This window comes from Archocentrus centrarchus, chromosome 4 (assembly GCF_007364275.1).
Source record: "Archocentrus centrarchus isolate MPI-CPG fArcCen1 chromosome 4, fArcCen1, whole genome shotgun sequence".
Classification (NCBI taxonomy): Eukaryota; Metazoa; Chordata; class Actinopteri; order Cichliformes; family Cichlidae; genus Archocentrus; species Archocentrus centrarchus.
The window spans coordinates 8560304-8579475 of record NC_044349.1 but is presented as its reverse complement, the minus strand read 5'-3'; the positions used below and the strand labels follow the sequence as shown (position 1 = coordinate 8579475).

At 39.8% G+C, this 19172-nt stretch overlaps 1 protein-coding gene across 1 annotated transcript in view; it reads left to right on the top strand.

Annotated features, from left to right (window-relative positions):
• LOC115778741 (contactin-associated protein-like 4) overlaps positions 1 to 19172 on the top strand; it is a 109758-nt gene that overhangs the window by 14452 nt on the left and 76134 nt on the right. The window contains exon 2 of the mRNA XM_030727021.1: positions 6229 to 6339. Within this exon, the coding sequence (XP_030582881.1) occupies positions 6229 to 6339 (111 nt within the window). The remainder of the gene's footprint in view (positions 1 to 6228; positions 6340 to 19172) is intronic.

Sequence of the window (19172 nt, the reverse complement as noted above, 5' to 3'; positions counted from 1 at the left end):
TAATTTGGAGCCTCTTTAATTTTTGAATTCAGGTATTTTTTTTTAGTTCCGTTACCTCACGTGTATAAAATCAAGCACCAGTAATAACAGAGATTCTGTTTTCTTTATTATTTTTTTTTAAAGCTTTATTTTACCAGGTAAAATCTTTGAGAGCCAGTTCTCATTTACACACATGAAATTACTCACAAGTAGGCATAGCTACATATTTACATAAATGTATTCATTTATATAAAAAGTGAATTAAAACAGGTAATAGGACCTAAATTTACTGCTCTTGTAATGTTTGGGTGAAAAGGGGGGCCCATTGGATTTTCTGTTTTTTAAGGGGGCTGCAGCACTCCTGACTCACTGCTCTAGTAGTGCAGCACGGTGGCGTAGTGGTTAGCACTGCTGCCTCACAGTTAGAATACCATCTGGAAGGCCTGGGTTCGATTCCACCTTGGCCCAGGCCTCTCCCTCTCTCTGTGTGGAGTTTGCATGTTCTCCCCGTGCTTGCGTGGGTTTCCTCCGGGTACTCCGGTTTCCTCCCACATTCCAAAGACATGCACTTACTGGGGTTAGGTTAATTGGCTAATCTAAATTGCCCATAGGTGTGAATGAGTGCATGAATGTGAGTGTGAAAGGTCGTCTGTCCCTCTGTGTTGGCCCTGCAACAGGCTGGCGACCTGTTCAGGGTGTACCCTGCCTCTCGCCCTATGACAGCTGGGATAGGCTCCAGCCCCCCCGCGACCCTTAACAGGGTGCGGAAGCGAATGGATGGATGGATGGATGCTCTAATAGTGTTTAATGAGCTACAGACCACGTAAACTTACAGAGTGGGGTCAGCAAGCGTTGGGGTGCTCTGCTGACTCGATAACCCCCTCTGGCATTAACATCAGCACAAAACTATGCAATGGGACCTTCATGGCATGGGTTTCCACGAGCAGCTTCTGTAGGTGTAATGTATAGGTGGCCCAGTACTTTTGTCCATACAGTGTATAAATAGCTTTAAACTGCTTTGCTGGCAGATATAGTGTTATTGAAATGGACTTAATGATGAGTGATTGGGTGATTAAAAATATGTACATTTAAATCATTAATGCTCAGAATTCAGACACTTAAAACAGTAAAGACTTACTTCAAGCATAGCCTTAGTTTACTTGTATCATATTAGGCTTCTCTTACTATAGAATGTATCAGTACTGGTATTTTTGTTATTAGTTATTATTATTGTTATCATTACCTGTGTCTTGCAGCTATTTTGGGCACTCATCTAAACTCCATCCATTCTCTTCCGCTTATCCGGGGCCAGGTCGCGGGGGCAGGAGCCTAAGCAGAGAAGCCCAGGCTTCCCTCTCCCCAGCCACCTCCTCCAGCTCATCCAGAGGGACCCCAAGGCGTTCCCAGGCCAGCCGAGAGATATAATCTCTCCAGCGTGTCCTGGGTCTACCACGGGGCCTCCTCCCGGTGGGACATGCCCGGAACACCTCACCCAAGAGGCGGCCAGGAGGCATCATAATCAGATGCCCGAGCCACCTCAACTGGCTCCTTTCGATGTGGAGGAGCAGCGGCTCTACTCTGAGCCCCTCCCGGATGGCCGCACACCTCACCTTATCTCTAAGGGAGAGGCCAGCCAACCTTCCAAGGAAACTCATTTCTGCCGCTAAACTCTTCTAAACTCTTTACACTAATTCAGCTGAATTTTGTTCTCAGCCATTATCTGTAGTTTGTTCAGTATCTCTGTCAGCTGGTTGGAGTTCTCTGGTGGTGACTCTAACAAATGTCTGCTGAGGATACAAATTTTGGTAACTGTTAAGTTACGTACTGACCAGGGTTATTATAGTTAACGAAAACAAACGAAATAACGAAAACTGAAATTGAAAAAACATTGTCGTTAACTGAAATAAATAAAAACTAAAATTAAAAGGAAGAAACGACAACTAACTAAAACTGAATTGTGAGTTTACAAAACTAACTAAAAGTAACTGAAATTATAGATATTGTTATTTTTTCAAAAGTCTTGTGGATTGATATGAAATCATTTTTTTCCTCTCTCCGAGTTTAAGCTCGGAACGCCGTCGGGCAAATGGGTGCGCATGTGCGTGCGTGCGCACACCGCGCTGCTCCTCAGAGAGTCCCATGTGGTGTTTTTTTTTTTTTTTTTACTATGATAGCACAGATAGCAGCGAGTGTCTTGTTGTGGATGATGTTCGGAACACTTCTTAGTCAGGAAAAAAAACACCAACATCAAAGTAGACCTGAGAAGTGCACACAAGGCAGCTACGGAAACCGCTCTCATCCTACAAGGCAACCCGGCCTGCACCTCCAGAGAAACGTGACTACTCGTCGGGTCAACGCAGCCCACAACGTTGTGTTTAGTCCTTGTGCGTTTCCGGCTACTTTATCAGTCAGATAATAACAATCAGGACAAATAATCAAAGCATCAATATAAGGACTCACAAATGTCAGCAAATTCCTGGAGGGAGCTGCTGAAACTATGGGAATGGACGTGAAGGAATGAAGAAAGTGAAAAAACAGGGACAAATATGTTTGCACCCTAAAAACTGAGCACAAAGAGCGAGGACCAAAAAACCCCCAGCACACAACCACAAGGTAATTAACACACGCAATCCAGCTATACATGCATAAATGCGGACATGAGGTCGGACACTTCCGTAGGCTACAGAGGCCGCAAAGACCCAGCAAGTCTAATCAGCGAGCATCTAACCAAGCTAGCTCCAAAACAGAAGCAGCATCAGGTGGAGAGAACATCAGGATGCAGCTGGATTTGAGCTTTGACTCCTTCAAGGAGTTTGTTTTTGTCAAACACCACATGTAGCTGTTGTTAATCTGCTGCACTGAGGCTGAACTTTATTGGGAGTTTATTGTAGAATTTATCGAGTTTTGGAGTTCATATTGTTAGCAGTTTCTCCCTGTTGATGTTCATGTGTGTCCTTAATAATACACACATTTAGCATGTAGTTCTGCTGTCTGTGAACAGTTGGTTGCTGAATTTATTTCTTTAAAGGGTATCTTTAAAGCGTATCTGATTAAGTATGAAAATACTAAAACTAATACTGAAACTAACTAAAACTAAGCATAAAACCAAAAATAAAAACTAATAAAAACGAGCAAAACCACTCTGAAAACTAATTAAAACTAACTGAATTAGAGAAAAAAAAGTAAAAACTAACTAAAACTAAACTATAATGTAAAATCCAAAACTATTATAACCCTGGTACTGACGATGTTAGTTGAACGCAACATTGCACTTGCAGGTGGATGATGAATGTGAAAATCAGAAAAATTGGGATTTATAATAAATCTTTTTTAAAAACATAATTAGACGTTAAAAATTGATGTATGTGCAAAGTTTAGGAGGAGGCGTAGACAAAGTACATATACAGTCCTAGTCAAAAGTTTGGACACACTTACCCAGTCATATGAATGGCATTGCCATTAACGCTGTCAGTTTTTGACTGCAGTGCTTAATTATCTTTTAATTCTACAGCTGAGAAACATGTTTACTGTTTTCCTTTGTTATGAAGGACATACAGGTCACTGCTGTCCATATGGCATCTGCGTCAGGGCATTATAACCGAAAGTCAAAAGCTGGGATGCTTACAGTAGTATGCTAATATTCCTTTATTACTTTGTGCAAGCTGTAGTTTGGTTGTGCTCTATTTTGCTTTTTTTTTTTTTATTGTTTGAAAACATAGGCTATTGAAAGAAATGACAGTTGAGATTATCCAATTTGTTGCACAGGACTACCCAAAGCAAAGGCTGTTCTTCAGATTTCTTTCTTTCTGAAGATGCAGTTTGTCTGAGCTCGAAGAGAAATCCACAGGCAAACTCTCAAGTCCTTGCAGGGAATGGGAGATGGAGAAAGCTTAGGTGGATATGACAGACTATTCAAAACTGTCAACAGCCTATGGTTTATAGTCTCAGGTAATGAAAATCCTCTGTGCTTGAAATGAAGTACAATAATGTTGAAAAAGTAATCTCAGCTGAAGCCTTGTTGTCAGGGTTGGGAAACGGGATCAGGCGTCTCTGAGGGGATTGTGAATAATTTGAACTGGCTCTTCTTGTTTGTGGAACTCCATTAAAAAGTGTTAGATTACATGGTAATTATAGAAATGTGTGAACATTTGTAATGATCTGATAGTCAGGTGTTCTGGGGAACAAATGAACAAATGACAGATTAGTCACAGCTTCCGTTTTGTCACTACTTCTGTCATAAGGAGCAGCAGCCCTCAGTTCTTCACTAAAGGACTCTTCAGCATGTCTTCAGCATGACAGATTCTGACAGACACAGAAGTCTTGAGTCTGGATCCTCCACTCAAGAGTAATCATGTTTACTATTGTGTTTTTGCACCCCCCCACCACTGAGAAATAACAGTTAGAGAAACAAGCTATACCAACTTGAACACCGCAAGCCACAACCTTAAAATTACTTCACTAATATTGTTTAGATCCCTGTCACATTTCTAAATTTACTCTAGTCCACTGGAGCATGGACAGATGGTCTATGGTGGCGTCCTGTGGTGTCTGGCATCTGGGCTTTGGCAGTGGATCCTTGTGGGTCCTGTAGGTTATGGGGTGGTGAAACTGTGGACCAGTGATCTGGGGATCTGGGCAGTTTAGAGGGTCAAGCATGTTGTGGTTGACACGCTTATCGTGTTCATACATTGGATAATTGGTCATATCAGTTGCACATGTATTAAATGTACACTTCTTTTAACTGATGATGAAAAACAGCATTTATGGTGACAAATACACACAATCTACAGTACATAAAAGTGTATATTACATATTTTTAATATTATGTTTTTGTAGATAGATAGATATAAATAAAATATATAAATGTAGGTAAAGAAGAGTAATAGTAAGACTGACATTGTGCATTAATAATTTGCATTAATAAATAATATATACACTAGGAATCTGAATAGATATATGTTATATCTATTGTTTCTACTGAAATATATGTTGGCAGTAGTGCTGAATGATTTTTTTTTTTAGATTTACATTCACTATAGTTCACACAGGATGTTAGCATTTGACCTGGTTCAGTAAAAGGCAAATGCTTTCTTTAATTTCTTTAATTTTTTACTTTATTCAGTATTTGAGATTCACCCTATATGTGTAGCTATTAAAGCAGACAGCCAATGGGACTGTATAGCTCATAGAGTAATTGCAATTGTGGACAATGTATCACAAATCAGAGATTTTCTCCAGTTTTTATTTTAAGCTCTGCATTAACAGCATATTAGTAATAAATCCAGTGTTTCTTTAATAAACATAACACTGGAGAATTTTGAAGGCTGAATTGACATACTGAGACATTTGTCAGTATTTCATATATACTTTATTGATACTGCAGAATTTACAGTTTACAATAAAGTCCCATGGAATGACTGTTGTCATAGTTTGTGGCTCATGGCTCATCAAAGTCATCCATAACATTAAAATAAGCTCTTCACTTTATGATATACTTTTTGCATTGCAGAAATGACTCAATTGCAGGTACATGAGTCACTAATTCGTATTAAAACTGAACTCTACTCCATTTCGTGTCCTTGACATCATAAACATGAGAGTGTATGAGGGATGTAAAGGTCTCTTCTGACTTTAGTCTCCCTATGAAACCAACCTGTCTTATTCCTGCAACTGCATTTTAAGGACCTACATACCCCCCCCAACCTAAAATTACATCTGTTTTGGGTCTTGGGTAATCCAATCAAGTTTAACCTTTCAGGTAAGATGACACCATATCAACATAACACACTGAGATGGATTGAAACTCGCTGGTATTGGGCACTATTTCTAGTCTTACTAACCACTCAAAGTGTTCTACATCATGTGTCACATTTACACAACTCTATACTTTCACCTCTGTGTGGTTTCATGCTACCTCTAGGTTGACTGCTTTGGAAGAGTGGGGTAATGGTCCTTCACCCCTCCTCTCCCCGTGACCATTACAACAAATCTGAGCATTTTGTCGAGGGGATGCGATGCCCCTCCAAAGACAATGGCAGAGGAAACATTCACTTTCACTGCTGTATCTGTCTCACTTTGAGACCCACAGCCAATTCAGAATTAACAGTTGGCCTGTGGGACGAAACCAGAGCACCTGGACAAAACTCACACAGGCACAGGGAGAACATCCTCTCCTCACATGATGTTCAGTGAAACTGTCCGTTAGTGTAAACACCGATCTGTCTTTTCTGTTGTGTGGTTGGTTTACAGATGGATGCGAAAGCCCGTTGGTGTCCAGTCTTCTGCCGTCATCCTTCAGAAGCTCCTCCCAGCTCTCCAGCAGTCATGGGCCAGTCTTTGCGAAGGTCAACAGGAGAGAAGGTCAGCAATTATTCATTGCTATTCTTAAACATCAATGTTTCACCATCTGCTGTTAATACCCTGATACCTGGAAAGCTTTACATCACTGCAAACTCAAGTGAAATTGTGACTTCATCACCCAGAATTTATTACTCAAACTTAATCTCACAAACAAGTAAAGCTGATTGTTGGGGAGTGCTCTCTTACTGTAAAGGCAATTTTTTTGTTTTATTTGTTACCTTGTGAAGAAATGCACTTGGCTGACCTTACAGAGCACCCACAGTAGAATTTAATTTGCCTTATGCAGTAGTCTCCAATTGTGCATGTGTCAGAAAGGTAAAAATCACGTATGCGCTTTGTGATTCGAATGTATTTCGTTATACTGCGCTCCACACACAACTCGGTCCAGTTCTTGTAAAGTGCTGTTTTCTCTGTTTGATCTTTTTCCCCCTGTTGTCCAGCCAAATAGAATAAACAAAGAACCTTTTCTTCTTCTGTCAGGAGGTTGCCATCATGTTTTGTGCATGTGGGAGGAATATGCAAGCAAATATAGGCATATCCCAGCAAACATTTTGACACCTGAATTACTGTCCTTACTGGCTGAATGTGTTTTCTTGGTCGTGGTCGGATTGGTTTCTTGGTTTTGATTAAAAAAAAAACGGTTCAAAAATTAAAGCCGTGCTAAGATGTAAGGCTGCCACCCTCTGATGTCCCTCTTGAATGTTGACTGTAACAAGGGAATGCTTGTGTACATGAATGGTTTTATCTTATCATTTTTATGATTAGAGGAGAATAATACAGACAAAAAAATGCTGTTGAGAATAATAAAATACTCTTGAAAAGATAATTTGCCAGAGGGCAAATTTGAACTGATGACCTCTTATTCTTATAGCACCGAACCATTAGAGAAAGTAAACGGTACCACAGGTTCATAAAGCTAACATCGAAGAGTAGAGAGGTATCTGGTCCAGACATGTAAGTTCACAATGCAACAAATTAGACAGAATTTACATAAAGATAAATGTAAAAGGCACAAACACGGCTTGTGTAGTGGAGTAGATGCCATGTGGATGTCTGTTTACAATTTTACAGTTTACAACCACTTGGTAACCAAACCACATGCATCTCCTGTTATTACTGTAATAATATAATCAATATTTCTTGCTTTGTAAGAGACTGTCTGAATGGACTTTGTTATATGTGGAAACAGTGCCAACATGTTTTCATCTACAGTGTAGCTTTTGACATCATACCGGGGTTTTGTGTGCTTCTTGTATCTTATCTTCCCCAAATTGTGTGATACACTGGAATTACATTTGAAAGCACACACATTTTTTCACATTGTTAAGCCGCCTCCTCACAAGGACTATTGTCCTGAAGTAAAATCCTTTGCAAAGGAAGAACCAGGGAGTGGATTTAGTTCCTTTATAATAGTTTCAATGTTAAAAAGGTGTTTCAGTAATAATACTTTCTAAAGGTCAAAGTGCTATTGAGGCAGAATTTGAAAGGCTGACCACTTTTTGGTCAAACACACACCCCACAGCAACTATGACTTCCTTTACAAAATATCTAAGAACAAAGTGTGACTAGTAATAATATCAGGTTACAACTGGGATATTTTTTTTTAATAAAACAAGTTTCATAGTGTACTGAGGCACCCCCCCAAAAAAAACAAAAGAAAACAAAACAAAAAACAAAAACAAAAAAAAATTCAATTCAGTTCTGCATACCTCCTTTACATTTAGCCAGTACAGCAAACTCAAATCATGGATACACAACAACAAACATTCAAAGAACATCAGGGTTACTCTATGTTTTTGCTTACCTCTAATAAAAAAACAACAACAACAACAAAAAAAACCAACATTGGCCTAATTTGCTTGATCGTCAAAGGTTCTTTAAATGCTGTTGGTAAAAGCAAACAGAAACAGCCTCATATTGCCTGAAACTATTCAGTCGAAAAGGGCTAAATATAAGATTTGTGTTAGTCCGACCTGCATCATTCTTCTCTACCCTTTTTCCTTACAGCAATGACCTTTTCCATTTTTCACAGATGTGTTTGAAAGTATTAACAGTGAGGGCTTCGAGGTGCAGGCTATCCATAAAAAAAGTTTTACCTTGTGCTGCTTTACACGTCATACACTCGGTCAGTTGTTGACATCAACTGGCAAGAAGCACCTTCGGGCCAATTAAATGTTAGGAACAGACTGAGAGGAAAGCAGTGCCCTCCTGACTGAATCTTAGTTTTTTAACTGAGATGTGTTCTGTTCTGTGGGTGGCAGTGGTGCATTTCTCCTCAGTGCAGGAGAGTCTTTGCCTCCCTACAGGGCACTGAGCACAAAACATCAAAGGCAAGCCTAAGCTGGATTCGCAAAGTCTGAGAAATACCTCTGTGGCGGCTGCAGGGTTAGAGAGAGGGAGACGGATATAAAGACAAAAAGGTGGCATAGATAGATAGATAGATAGATAGATAGATAGATAGATAGATAGATAGATAGATAGATAGATAGATAGATAGATAGATAGATAGATAGATAGATAGATAGATAGATAGATAGATAGATAGATAGATAGATAGATAGATAGATAGATAGATAGATAGATCAGTTAGTGCTTACCATTTGTACTGTACAACAGAATGCACTGAAATTATATTAGTCTAGTACATCAAAAATCTCTACCAGGCCACCTGCTCGCAACAGGGACATAAAACTGAGTTGTGATTCACTGAGCACAGTAAAAATTCAAGAGCGATATCTCTGCTGGATGCTGATGTTGGCTTTGCAGAGGGCTACCATTGCATATTTGGAGCTTCTGTAAGGGGACGCTTTGCAGACTTTACAGACTGCAGTACCAGTGAACAGCATCATCAGGGAGTTTGGGATTTGTTCATCTTTTACACAGAGTAAGAATAATTTGATCAAGCTTGAGAAAAATGAAAGAAGACCCAACAGAATGTTGTTTAAAAAAGTTTGTAAACAATGTCCACGCATGAACATTATTAGATTGAGAGAGAAACTGGGCCAGTTCCAACTGCCTACAGTAGCATATAGTGTGTTTGCTTAATTTATAATTTCAGTCAGGGTAGGTTTGGGATATCCCAAATTAACTTGGGAGCTAGAAGATGTCTGCAAAATTGATAAAATACATCAATCAGCCTTAACACTGAAACCACAGATAGGTAATATGAATAACACTGATCATTTCATTGCAATGCTATGTTCTGCCTGGGGTCCTGTTTGTTGTTGGATCCCCTCCAGCGTGTCAGAAAAGCAATTCTTCAGCTTGTTTGGGTCTTTTCTATTGAGTATGCCCCCTTAGAGTTTTTTTTTTTTTTTGGACTTTAAACTAGAACTCTGTGTCTGCAGTCTTCCCCTGGGGTACAAATTCACCATGCACAACCCTGTGAAGTTTAAAAAAAAAAACAGACCAAATAAAAGGCAAGCATGCTCCTGAAACTGCAGGGTTGATCGTGCACTTGGAAGTCTGGTCAGTCCAAAAGACAAGTTGACTGCTGACTGCACAAATTTGAGCTCTGTGGTGAAATAGTGACAATGGGATTTGCAAAAATCCATTTAAAAATATCATCCATGCTGAAAGCAGCCCAGAGGTGCACAAGCTGACCTTGAAGGGAGAATAAACCAAATTTACATTGCTTTTGTATTTTTACAAGCTGACTCCTAAAAATTCTTGATCCCAGCCTCATTTATTGTTTGAAGGAACTACAGAAATCCCTTTGTTTTCTCAGCTTGTAATTTCTCAGGATTCTACAACAGTGCCTCTTGGTTTTCATTAGCTCCCTCTCATTGGTGAACGGGGGCAGTAAAAAGTGAAGAGCAAAGCCAACTGAAGTGTCCGATCCATCACAGAGTAGTTAGAACTCTACCAGAAGCCAAGCAGCCAGATTGGATAAAGGTGACAGAACTCCCACATGCTTTCCTCGGCTCTCGCTGCAGCCACTGAGTATTATCTTGGCTGGTCAGCCCATATGGGGGCTGGCTTTGGATGGGCTGCTCACACATGGTGGCCCGTTAATCCTACTCAAGGATCACAGTGTTGCCTTCACTCCCAGTGCTGTGGCTCACTGTATGTACTGTTTGGCTGAACATTGATTGTGGCCAATTCATTAGACTGGGAAATGGCCCTGGCACTGAGAGTTACTCCTCCTTTCCACCCAGAAAGACTGGGGAGAGGCCAGAGAGGGGCTTTGACACAGAATTCACCAGGGGCCCTCAAGCAGAAGGCTTTAATTTAAAGGCAGAGGAGCAACAGTCCTCAATATGTTGGGCAAGTTTTCTTTTTGCCTCCAGTAATGTAATGATGACACTCTTGTAACACTAAGCTGAACTACTTTACTGGAGGAGTGAGTCTAGTGTAAGTGATGCAGCAGCTTATAACACCCTAAGTAGAAAACAAGGCTTATATTGACCCATGTGAGTTCAGCCTGCTTTCTGAGATACCTAAGCAATGCAGAGAAACAGTGCTGGGGTAACGCTTTTTAAATCTCTGCTCATAAAACTTGCACAAGGAGCGGTGTGGTGCTATCTGTCCAGTTTCAGCTTACAGTATTTAATCAAGAAATGTGTTCTCATCTCATCATTGTATGGTACCTGATGGAAACTGATTCCAAGGGAGAACAGGGTATATGGTGCACCCTTCAAATTCAAAATAATGAGGTCAGTCATGCTCAAATCTGCTGTACAGTGGCAGTCTGGTTTTGAGGTACATAAAGGTTAATAGATGCCAGGACTCTTTGTACAAGCTGATCTGTGCCTTTAGGCTTGACGCCTTCCAACTCGTCAGGCCTAGGACTGGAACTGAGGATATTGTGTGGGAAGAAGCAAAACGAAGTGCACAACAAGGCTTTAAGTTTGAAAATTGCTATTTTACTGCTATTGGCAAAGTCAGCCAGTCCACACACACACACACACACACACACACACACACACACACACACACACACACACACACACACACACACACACACACACACACACACACACACACACACACACACAGTCTTTTCATCTCTCCTGGTGGGGAGCTTGCTTTTTTGAAATATTAGAGTTGAAAATATATGCCTGGTAATCTATGATCCTTCATGAGTCAGTCAACAATCTCATCTTTGTGTTAGCACTGTTATAGGACTAAAGAAAAGTATAGGGGGAATTTCCGACAGGGTTGATTAGGCCCATGCTAACTGAGTGCACTCAGGTGTTCAAATTAGAAATACTGAGCTGAAATCTACTGTGGCTGTGAAATAGAGAGGTCTCTCACAGATACTCGTGATCACAATGGAACCTTTACAGTGATGTCTCTGACTTAAGTTAAGACCCTTTTTTTTAAAAGACCCATGTATCTGCACCTTTTTTCAACCCCCACCCTCGAACCACTACCTATTTGCTTAGTTTTCAAATCCATGTCACTCCTATATTTTCATTTTTTTCAATCAAATCCTGCAATGCCACTCTCTTGCTACCCTTCTTGTAAAGTGTGGTCAGGTATAACTATAATTTTAACTCAGTCCCATTTGGACTGCCAAGAAAACATTAAGATAACTCCATTTCATCTTAAAGCCAAATGTTAATGGCTGCATTTAACATTTATAGGCAAATGTTAATGGCAGTATTTAACATCTAAACAGTTTCTGTTTTGCAGTGGGCCATACTGATAATTGCACATTAGAACCACTGTAATTATGCTGAAACAGGCTTGGAGCACTCCATCAGTCCCCAGTAATCATTTCCTGAAAGTACTCATTTAAATTTCAAGGAGGGGTCTACCAATAGCAGGGGGCTGCAGGTTGAAATAAACTACATGGAAAGAAATGTAGAATCAGATATTGATCTTTGTGTGATTTTTATGTGCCACCTCTGCCACTCCAGGTGCCCATTTACTGCCACTCTTAAACACCTTATCTGGTTAAATTCCACACCTCCACCACTCAGTTCCTCCTAATCTCAGGTACTCAGCCTCTCCATAAATCTTATTATATGGATAAATATTGCCTCATTCCTCGACAAAATGCAGCCAAAAAAGCTTCTCATATTAGCTTTTCTTTCTACATTGCTTCTACAGCATTCAGTCAATTTACTGAAAATAGTCAGAGTCACTTATCCATGACAGCTCATTAAAAAAAAAAAATCACATTTTTGTGCTGTGAATAACCCTCAATTCACTGCTGCTAATAAACTATCTGTGGTCCATATGTCTAGTTTAACTGTGTTCAGTCACATGAAATATCATATATTTAATAACACTGTATATTATTAATGAATATGCATGGTTATGGTTGTGCATGGTTCAGGCAGCAAGTATCCATGGATGAAGATCCCTGATGAAGCTGTCAAAATGGCTGATTTCTGATGTACACTGATTATTGTTAATGCTCTCTTCTCAAAATCTGCAGTAAGGATGTGGAAAATGTCAAGACAGCATGACTGTTAGAGGTACCGGTACTATTAATGGGAAATATGACAGGTCAAAATAAACACAATTGTGGCTCAGGAGGTAGAGCAGGTCATCTAGTAATCGGGCGGCTGGTGGTTCGATCCCTTGCTGCTCCAGTCTGCATACCAAGCTGTTCTAGGGCACGATGCTGAACCCTGAGTTGCTTCTGATGTTTTCTTTGGAATGTGAATATTAGATTGAAAGTGCATGCTTGTATGCATGCACCTTCATGGTGTATAAAGGGCTTTGAGTGCTCATGTAGAGTAGAAATGTCCTATATGTGAACCAGTCCATTTGGCAAATGTATGTCAATATTGATGGTCATGTAACTCAAATTTGGCCTCAACCACTAGATGAAATGTGACTCTTGAACTTCTAAATGCTCCAGCATAATCATTGGTATGGAAATTATCATGAGACCAGGTTTCCTTCATGCAGAAAAATACATCAAGACACAGATGAAATTTGAAGAAATATTTTATGCATCTTTAAGCAGAACAAGGACAGCCAAGCATGTTTACAGGTTGTATCATCATCCAAGTTCTAAGAGCTGTCCTTTCACATCAAGTATTCAGTCTGTTTAGTCATCCTTTCAGATAACTTGTTCTTTTCCTACATCTTGCTTTTCTGACCTTTTCTGTATACATAAGTAGACACTAGATAGAAGATGCCACTGAAAGACTACAAGGTAATCATCAGAATCCATCCAACAGGTCACAGTGGAGGCCTAGGCCACTTGGGGCATTTCCATGAAATAAGAGCTCCAATAGGTGATCCAATCTGAAACTCTGTCTTATTCACCAGCATTCACTTCAAAAGAAAAAAGAAAGATCATAGGTTCTTCTGTAGGGAACCAGTGTCCTATTTATTCATTTTGAAGATGAACTATGATGACATTTGTATTCTGTACAACTCTGCCATCAGCTTTATAACATAAAAACAGATTTGAGTTGATGTTTTTAAGATTTCTTAGTCTGAGTCCCATTACTTAGTGGTGTTTTTTCGAAACTCCCTAAAGCCAGCTTCTCTAGGGGGCAGTCCTAATTTTGCTCTGCTGCATTTGGGCCCTTAAAACTGGTTTTGCTGTACCTGCATTAAAGGCTTTCATAAGACACTTGCTCCACTGACCTGACCTCTGTATCTTTTAGGCTTTATTTCCTATTTGAATTTTTTTTTAACTTCCCAGAATGTTTATTTGCTGTGGTGTTCAAACATTTCTTTTTTGTATATAGCTGCAACTGAGAATCTACACAGACATAGCTGCATATTATTTACCAGGTTGTCAGAAATACACCTTAAATTCTACCTCAAATATGACACTCCCACTCAGATCAGCTTAAAAAACAGACACAGACACATTTACAAATCCTGACCTGGTTATGCTGCCATTTGTCTCTGCTTAGTTGTCTTTGACTTATTGCATATTTGAGACCTGCTGCCTTTGGGTGACTTTTTTTCTTGTTGTAATGGCTCGTATCTTTTCCCCTTGTTTTTAACTTCCTGCTCCAACCTTCTGTTGACATGAACAACTGTGCACCAGTACTAACCAAACAGTACATTTATCTGGCAGACACATCTATTCCTGCTTGCGAAGCCACTGCCCTGACATGTGTTGTGTCACCCTCTATTTCCCAATTGACACTAACATGGAGGAGTTTGCAATTAGAACAGAAAGAATAGAAATAGCATTCAGGATGTTGTGTTCTTTTACCATCTTATTGGCAGAGACAAAAACTAAAGACAAAAGACAAAAACATTCTGCAAGTGGGGATCACTCCGTCTAGCGCCGGGGTATGGGTCTATTGTTTGGTGCAACAAAAGCTGTCTCAGTGGCTTGATTGGTCTCTCTGTGGTCAAGCTATTATTTACAGAACAGACTGGTCATGAACACAACTGCAGCAGCAGGTACTTTTCTGTTACCTTCCTCGTGGCTACTGCTAGTTTCAAACTAGAGATTTACTAACAAGGGATTCAGCATTAAAACATCATAAATGCCATAGCTGCTAATGATTTTATAGGAACGTGTAACTGGGTTGCTAAGGAAATTTATAGCTCCCCAATCAAAAGCGGCCAGCTGTGTAAAGTGGATGTGACTGCAGTATCATTAAGTCTAAGTGACAAAAAAATAAAGTTTTAGGAGGCAAACTGTGCTGCCCGTTCTTTGTAAATCTGGGTTCTATCACAGTTAGTGCTCTGTGCTTGTACTCAAATACACATAACAAGAAGCAGGTTGTTATACCAAAAGTGAGCGTTACATAATTTTCAAAACCAGGCAGACAAAATGAGGAAGAATTTAGAAATCAGGGGAGGTCTAAAAACATGAAACATAGCCACACTAACAGGTTTGGGAACAAACTTTTAATATCTGGTATGTGTGTAGTTTTATGGCATACAAACATGTGCAGATCTGTTACTTCTTTACTTCTTTATCTAGGATTATTATCAGGTCAGATTATTCCACTGTTCTGTTACAGTGTGTCCAGGTCAAATATGAATTAATCCATGGTCATCATAGAGCAATATGATGTACATACATGGGTTAAAAAGGGTGTAAAAGGTTTTGTTTCTTTCTTTTATTTCATGCAGTAATAAAGTGAGACAGTTTGTTAATTCATATGAGGTTCTTAACAAGAATCTGCTCCACATTTCAGCTAATCCCAGCGGTATGTGGAGGTTTCCCAGCAGGTTTTTTTTTTATATCGATTTAAAATGATCTTGGGCACTAAAATGGTGTTCTTATTTGGAGTGACTCAAGGACACTTGTAAAACATTTGCAGTTTCTGATGGGCACAAACTTGGTGCTGTGGGAACTGAACTTGTTATATCTGAGTTCTCTGTTCCATCTCCCACCCCTGCCGCCATGAAAAAGTCATAATCCATCGCTGACACCACACGTCCTTGGCCTGTATCCTAGCACTGAGCCAGGAGGAAGCCTCTAAAATAACACTCCCTTTGATGCTTTCATGCTAGTCCAAATAAATCCATGATTATTCACAATGACACATATTTACTTATTTGAATGGATGTGCTCGTCAATGGAGACTACAACTTGAAGCGCATGCAAGCCATTGTAGTAGTCAGTAGATTATCACACACCTGAACTTCTAAGACAAATAATACATTTTAATAATAAAACACTGTGCAATCAATACTGCCATTTATCCAGCTTTTGTTGAGCAACCACATACGAATCAAAGCTGCACAGTCTCCCAGTAACTACACATCATTGGAAAACAAAAACTCTCATGGTTAGTTAGATCGTTTGCCATGAAATTACTTTTAAATTCTCAACAAGCACTGCACCTTGGTACTGCTGTTGGCAGAGACTAAAAAGTGCTTTGGTTTTAAAATGTGCTCTGAAAATTGAAGCTCATTTGCACATTTGCTTTGTGCCAAATATTAAAAACACTCACTTTATGGTTCAAAATCTTTCAATTCAATTAAGTTTTTTTTTTTTTTTTCCATTTTTCCTCTGCTTGTGGGTGTCCTTTTTCTTCAGCATGCAAGGATAGAGCATGTTTAGGCTCATGCTGGCTCCCGTCAGTTCTGGAAGAACTGCAGCCTTGGTACATACCATAAACTAAAAGATGGATGTAGCTTCAGGGTCAGGAAAAACACACTGATTTAAATTGGAATTCTATATAAAGGCCACCAGATGTGGTTGCAAAAAAGACTTCCAGTCCTGTAGAAGTCTATAGGAAAATGGCTTTCTGACTTGACCACTGTAAACACTTCACTGGTGAGTTTATGGGTTCAGTCTGTCATTTCATGTCGTATTTAATTTTCTGATCATCAGCCATGCACTTCATTTAAATTAAAAAATAGACACAGACAGAAAGTAAACCAAAACACTCAAGGGTGTGGGTCAAACACATTCATGTAATATTCCCTTTCTTTGAATTTCCTTGATTAATCAAAAAGCAGCTGTTCAATTACAAGTTTATTTATATTATTTTAGGTTGATAATGGATTTTATCCTTTATGCACCTACAACACCTTATGAAAGTATCCTGTTGTTTTAAATTAAAGATAATGACACCTCGTTTATATCCACGAAAGCTGAATTATACATGCCTGGTAACATTTACCACCCCTATTTTTTATTATGTATATTAATTTGCCAACAGCATAAGCAGGCCAAACAATATTGTAGCATGAACATGTACTAATTTAGATAATTTACCACTGAGCCTTTGATATGTCACTCCACAGCACCAATATACTGCTGCTAGAATTTTTGTCAGGGAACGTCTTCATGGGTTGTCGCTTTTTCAAGTGTGCTTAAATAGTTTATTCTAATTGTGGGAAGAAGTATTGCTCACATTTTTGCCCTGCATTGCTGGCTCATGCTTGGTTAGTTGCCCCTAAAAGTCATGGTCTACTCAATAGTTAACTTGCAAAAAATCCTGTCACAAAGCTGCATGGCTTTGGACTTGATAAAACACAGTGGTCACACAGTTATATTATGGAGGAGGGATAAAAGCCTTGGTGGCTTTACAGAAAACAAGCAGAAATGTTGGCTCACAACTAGTTTTGCTGACCAAACAGGTGTTTACAGGTAATGTGATGTATAAAGTAATTTTTTCCGCACACATTTTGTGCACTATTCTTTCCTCTTTCATTTAGACCCCTTCAGTTCTCTCTCCCAGTGTTTCTCCCTTTCTATGTCTTTTCCTAATTCCACCTCTGCAGTCCTATAGATATCAATTGATCTGCTTTTTTCTGTCACTCTCTCAGTCTCTTCCTTTCCTTTGTGTGTATTTGTCACTTTTTTCCTCTCCACTCCAGCTGTAATAAGTAAAGGTCAGTCTGTCTGCTCTCTCCACTTGCACTGTCAGTGTTCATGTCTGTTACTGAGGTACTTATTAGTGCTGGCCTTTAGCCGCTGCCCTAACAAGCAGGCAGCACAGCAAGAGAAAAGAAAATGACCTCATACACAGTTAATTCAAGCGAAGTCATAAGTTTGTCAACTAGGAGACTGCTGCTTTGCTTCGCAACCTTTGCTTATTTCATTTGCTTTGCTTTCACCTGCTGCTTAGTAGGTTCAAGCACCAAAAACTGATTAAGTGTAGAAGCAGGTAATGGCCTGGCTTAAAAATATGCCCCTTCTACAGCATTATCCCTGCATACTGATAAATGACACTTAGTCACTAGGTTCAAATGTGACATTAAGGGGTGTTTACAGTGCATTTATTAATGCAACTCAATTTTAATACAATAAAATTGTAAAATCTTTTCAAAATAAAATTCAAAAAGGTAAAATTTTATGTATTCTGTATTAATTACACATAATGTGAATAATTATGGCTCACAGCTCACAAAAATTAGAAACCTAGTATCTCATAGTATAAAAATATTTCATTTCGACTTTAAATGCATTATTATTCAAATAGTTTGAATGCTGTGTATCTCTTGGTCTAGTTCAGTACATACAGCCACAATCATGGGGAAGACTGCTGACTTGACAGTTGTCCATGATCATCAGCAAGAAGGGTAAGCCGCAGTAGGTCATTCTTGAAAAGTCCCGCTGGAAAGTTGTCTGGAAATTCTTGCTTACCAGACAACTTACCTGACATGGGCCCAGTGGCGGTTTCTGATATGGGCGACATGGGCAGCCGCCCAGGGCGGCATTTCATCTAGGGCGGCATGAGCGCCCCCCTCCCCCCAACGCATTGCGATCGCCGCAGCAACGCCTACCGCACTACTCCACTTGTGGGGTAATGGGCGCCCTCTGCTTGCTGTGTATTGCATGTAGCTTTCTGCCATGGTCAGACAGGTTGTAACAGAAGAAAAAGGGCAGGCGGGGGATTCTCTCTCTGTCTCGCTGTCACTGCTTCACTCGACCGTCACACACACAGCGCTGCCCCGCCCCCTTCTCCTCTCAGCCTGGGGTGCGAGTCGAGTGAAGCAGTGATGGCGTGAGAGTGAGACTGTCAGCCGGGTTCATTCATTCATGCCTGTACAGTTTGGGCCTGGTTACAGCCAACAGTAACCGCTGAATTATAAATAAAGGTGACTTTTGCTGGCAGTCTCTCGCCAAACCTTTCATCCTCACGGACACTGCCATATCAAGATTAACGCGAAGTGTATGTCCTAATATTGAAAAGTTTTGCGAGATCTCGCAAAAGTAACTCAGGATCTCGCAAAACTTTTGCGAGATATGCAAAACTGACTCTTTTTTTTTTTTTTTTCCTCCCATGTTCCACAGAATGAATCTGTGCGTCTAATAAAATTAGATGCACACAACTGATAGAACACAAAGCCCATTTCATTTATAATACTGTAAATATGGTCATTAAATCACAGTATTTGTGTGAACCCGAATCCTGATAAAAAAAATAACACAAATACGAATCTAGACAGTTTGGACAAATGTTGGTGGATGGCGCAGTGTTGCCAGATTG